This window comes from Formica exsecta, unplaced genomic scaffold (assembly GCF_003651465.1).
Source record: "Formica exsecta isolate Colony F162 unplaced genomic scaffold, ASM365146v1 scaffold39, whole genome shotgun sequence".
Lineage (NCBI taxonomy): Eukaryota > Metazoa > Arthropoda > Insecta > Hymenoptera > Formicidae > Formica > Formica exsecta.
In genome coordinates, this window is record NW_021851140.1 from 148,825 (window position 1) to 152,723 (window position 3,899).

Sequence of the window (3,899 nt, forward strand, 5' to 3'; positions counted from 1 at the left end):
ACTCTCGGTTACGAATATAAATGAATGTTGTATTCCTGTTGTACATAATATTTCTGTGTGTAAAGTTGTTCTCATTTTTACGGAAGTGTCCTTTTATTGCGTGTGCGCGAGTGTGAGAAAGTGAGAGAGCGACGAACGCAACAATATATATTGAAATATATCGATAAACTCAAGTCGATTAAGTCGATAACGAAGTTGTCGGTAACAGGAACGCCACAGTACTCCCCCGCAAGCAACATCCTATGTTGCGAAACGTACTTGTTTCCTGGGACCAGAATACGTTTTCAGAGTTCCATGAGAAGTAGTTAAAGGCGCAGTGGAACTTGAAGTAACTGGATCAGAGTCTACCTCTTTAGGCAAAAATACTGGCTTCAGCCGTTCAGTAGAGACATCAGTAAGTTTTCCTGAAACATCGACAGTGAAAAGATTATTATTAATCCTATTTACAACACGAAAAGGACCATTGTAAGGTGGTTGAAGAGATTTTTTAACAGAATCTACACGAATCCAAACATGCGTGCAATCAAATAAATTCTTGTGATAAAAAGGTGTTTTTTTGTGATGGTGCGCAGTAGGTTGAGACTTGATTTCTCTCATATGAATTTGGTGTTTTTCCACAAAAATTTCTGGATCAGCTGGAAGATCTTCTATGAAAAATTCTCCTGGAATCTTCAAAGAAGTTCCATAAAGCATTTCTGCTGGAGACGCTTGCAAATCTTCCTTGAAACAGGTACGCAGTCCTAACAAAACCGTTGGCAAAACTACTATCCAATCTTTTTAGCGTGACACATAATGGCACTCTTTAATGTGCGATGCCATCTCTCTAGAATTCCATTAGAGGCTGGGTGATAAACAGAAGTCCTGACACGCTCGCAACCAATAAGGTTGGTGAGAGCTTTAAACAGTGCTGCTTCAAACTGTGGACCTTGATCTGTGGTAATAATATGTGGAGAACCAAATCTCGCCACCCAATGAGAGTAAAAGGCAGTTGTGACAGTTTCCGCAGAAATCTCAACCAAAGGAATTGCTTCTGGCCATCGTGAAAATCTGTCAATCATGGTGAGACAATACCTAAAGTTTTGGCAAACTGGAAGAGGACCAATCAAGTCCAAATGGACATGTTGAAAGCGCTGATCTGGAATAGGAATCTTTTGAGGAAAATTCTTCATATGTTTGTGAATCTTAGCTCGTTGACAAGGTAAACAAGTTCTAGACCATTCTTTAATGTCTTTTTTCATCGTTGGCCAAACAAATTTTTGCCGAATCAGCTTGCAGGTAGAACGTCCACTGGGATGCGAAAGTCCATGAACCACATCAAAAGCGCTGATCTATAGGAATCTTTTGAGGAAAATTCTTCATATGTTTGTGAATCTTAGCTCGTTGACAAGGTAAACAAGTTCTAGACCATTTTTTAATGTCTCTTTTCATCGTTGACCAAACAAATTTTTTTCGAATCAGCTTGCAGGTAGAACGTCCACTGGGATGCGAAAGTCCATGAACAACATCAAAAATTCTTCGTAAAAGTTGAAGTACGTATGGACGAATATTGTCAGTGGAACAATCGCAAAATATCGGAGAAGAAGAACCAGTAAGAATCAGTTTCTGTAGTTTGAGAGAAGAATCTGTAAGGAGAGATTTTAATTCCTCATCTTCTTGTTGGTATGTAGTCAGATCTTCCAGAGAAACAATAACTGGCATAGAAATGGATTCAATTCTTGAGAGCGAATCTGCAACAATATTATCTTTTCCAGGAATATATTCAATGTTAGTTGAAAATTGAGCAATAAAATCCAATTGACGAATCTGTCTAGGCGAAGCTTTATCCAATTTCTGCTTGAAAGCATAAACTAAAGATTTATGATCAATTCATATCAAAATTTGACGTCCTTCAAGAAGATATCTAAAATGTTTGATATCCAAGAAGATACTCAGAAGTTCACGATCGTAAGTGCTATAATTGCGTTGAGTGTTATCCAACTTCTTAGAGAAAAACGCTATTGGTTTATTATAATCGTCAATAATTTGTCCCAGAGAAGCACCTACCGCTAAATCAGAAGCATCGCAAGTCAAAATAAGAGGGCCTGTTGAAGCAGGATGAGTCAAGGTTGTGATACGTAACAGCTCTTCCTTGCAGAACTTGAAAGTCTCTCCCTCTTCAGGTGACCAATTAACTAAACTCTTATCCTTCTTCTTACTGTCCTTCAAATAGTCAGTCAAAATTGCTTGATGTGAAGCAGCGTTTTTTAAACAACGACGATAGAAGTTTATAATCCCTAAAAATCTTCTTAATTCATGAATGGTTTTAGGTTTTTTATAATCCATAATTGCTTTAACCTTTTCTGTAGTAGGTTTAATTCCTTGCTTGGAAACAAGATAACCAAGAAAAGGAATTTCTTCTTTACCAAAAAGACATTTGGAAATGTTAATCGTCATACCAAATTGTTTCAGACGTGTAAAAACAGTATGCAGATGCTTGAAATGATCACTTTTATTGGACGAGGTTACCAAAATATGATCCAGATAACAGAAACAAAAGTCAAGACCAGAAAGAATACTATTCATTAAACGTTGGAAGGTATGAGCAGCGTTTCGAAGACCAAAAGGCATTACCAGAAATTCAAAGAGTCCAAGAGGAGTAGTCACAGCAGTTTTCGGTATATCTTCTTTTGCAACAGGAACTGGATAGTAGGCTTTTACAAGATCTATTTTGGAAAATATGTTCTTTTCGTGTAGACCTGCAGTAAAATCTTGAATGTGTGGAAGAGGATATCTATCCGGAATAGTGGCTGCATTCGAATCACGATAATGTCCACAAAGTCGCCAAGAATTTGATCCACCCTTAGGAACCATATGAAGCGCTCCGCTTTACTGGGCGGCTGCCGCCCAAGAGCTACTCGATGGTCGACAAATTCCTTGCTCCATCATTGTATTAAATTCATCTCTTGGGAACTTCAATTTCTCAGGAGATAATCGTCGAGGAGTCGAAGCAGCAGGAGAACCTTTGACGATGATATGATGTTCTACCTTTTTTTTTGTAACGGAGGGGAAATGCCTTTACGCATACCCCGCCTCGACGGGGTTATGTGGGACTACCCCCGGCCTAATCAAACGGCCGGGGACTACCAACTAAAACCCCTCCGGGTGGCCTATCTCGGGCGTTTCAGAGGGCCTCTCTGGAAACTGGCATATGCACTACATCAGAGAGGCCCTCCGCCCACGAGCCATGCCCTCTGGAGGGGGAGTTTTCCCTCCCCTAGTGTCCCTGTATGTTATAGGGACTTCAGCTCATATCAGCGAGAGGGGGACCACCGCCCCTCTCGCTTCCCTCCGGTGTTATCCCGGGGAGGGCGTGGCCGGGCCCAGGTACCCCACCTGGGCTTCGACCACCGGGCCCGGCTTCAGGTGAGACGTCCGCGACAGAACAGCGGACGTCCCCCGGGTTCGCCGGGACTTTGTGCATACGCGGGGGGAGTTCTGTGGGGCCGGGTCCGATCACGGCCCAGCCCCCTCCTCCCGCGCGCGCCCCCCTCTTGTCTGGGGCGTGTCTTCGGAGTCGCCGCGGGCCAATGTGGCCCCGGCCCCCGTCAATCCACCCCGGGGGGTCCTTGAGGCACGACGGCGTGTCGTGCCACTACGGCCAGGGGTCGTGAGGGGCCCGCGGGTACTGCCCGTAAAGGGCTCTTCCCGCGTCTCCCCCGGCTGCCCCACCTCGGCCGCGAGCTCCCCGGCGTCCTCCGGGGAGTCGCTCCCGCTCTCTTTCGGCCTCCTCCTTCTGCAACATTACTGCTTCACAGAAGGAGGAGACCGCCCTCCAGGACTCCTCGCTCTCGAGCATGACCGCTACGATGCTCGAGAGCGAGAAGTCAGTTTCGCCTATTATTTGGACGAGGACACGACGC

At 44.3% G+C, this 3,899-nt stretch overlaps 1 protein-coding gene across 1 annotated transcript; it reads right to left on the reverse strand.

Annotated features, from left to right (window-relative positions):
- Positions 1–240: 240 nt before the first annotated feature.
- Positions 241–693, reverse strand: LOC115239589. The gene has a single exon (XM_029814183.1). The coding sequence runs from the start codon at positions 691–693 to the stop codon at positions 241–243; it is 453 nt and encodes a 150-aa protein (XP_029670043.1).
- Positions 694–3,899: the final 3,206 nt, after the last annotated feature.

What these genes read in the sequence shown, in the direction of transcription:
- LOC115239589 (XM_029814183.1), bottom strand. Translation starts at nt 693, where the DNA reads ATGCTTTATGGAACTTCTTTGAAGATTCCAGGAGAATTTTTCATAGAA.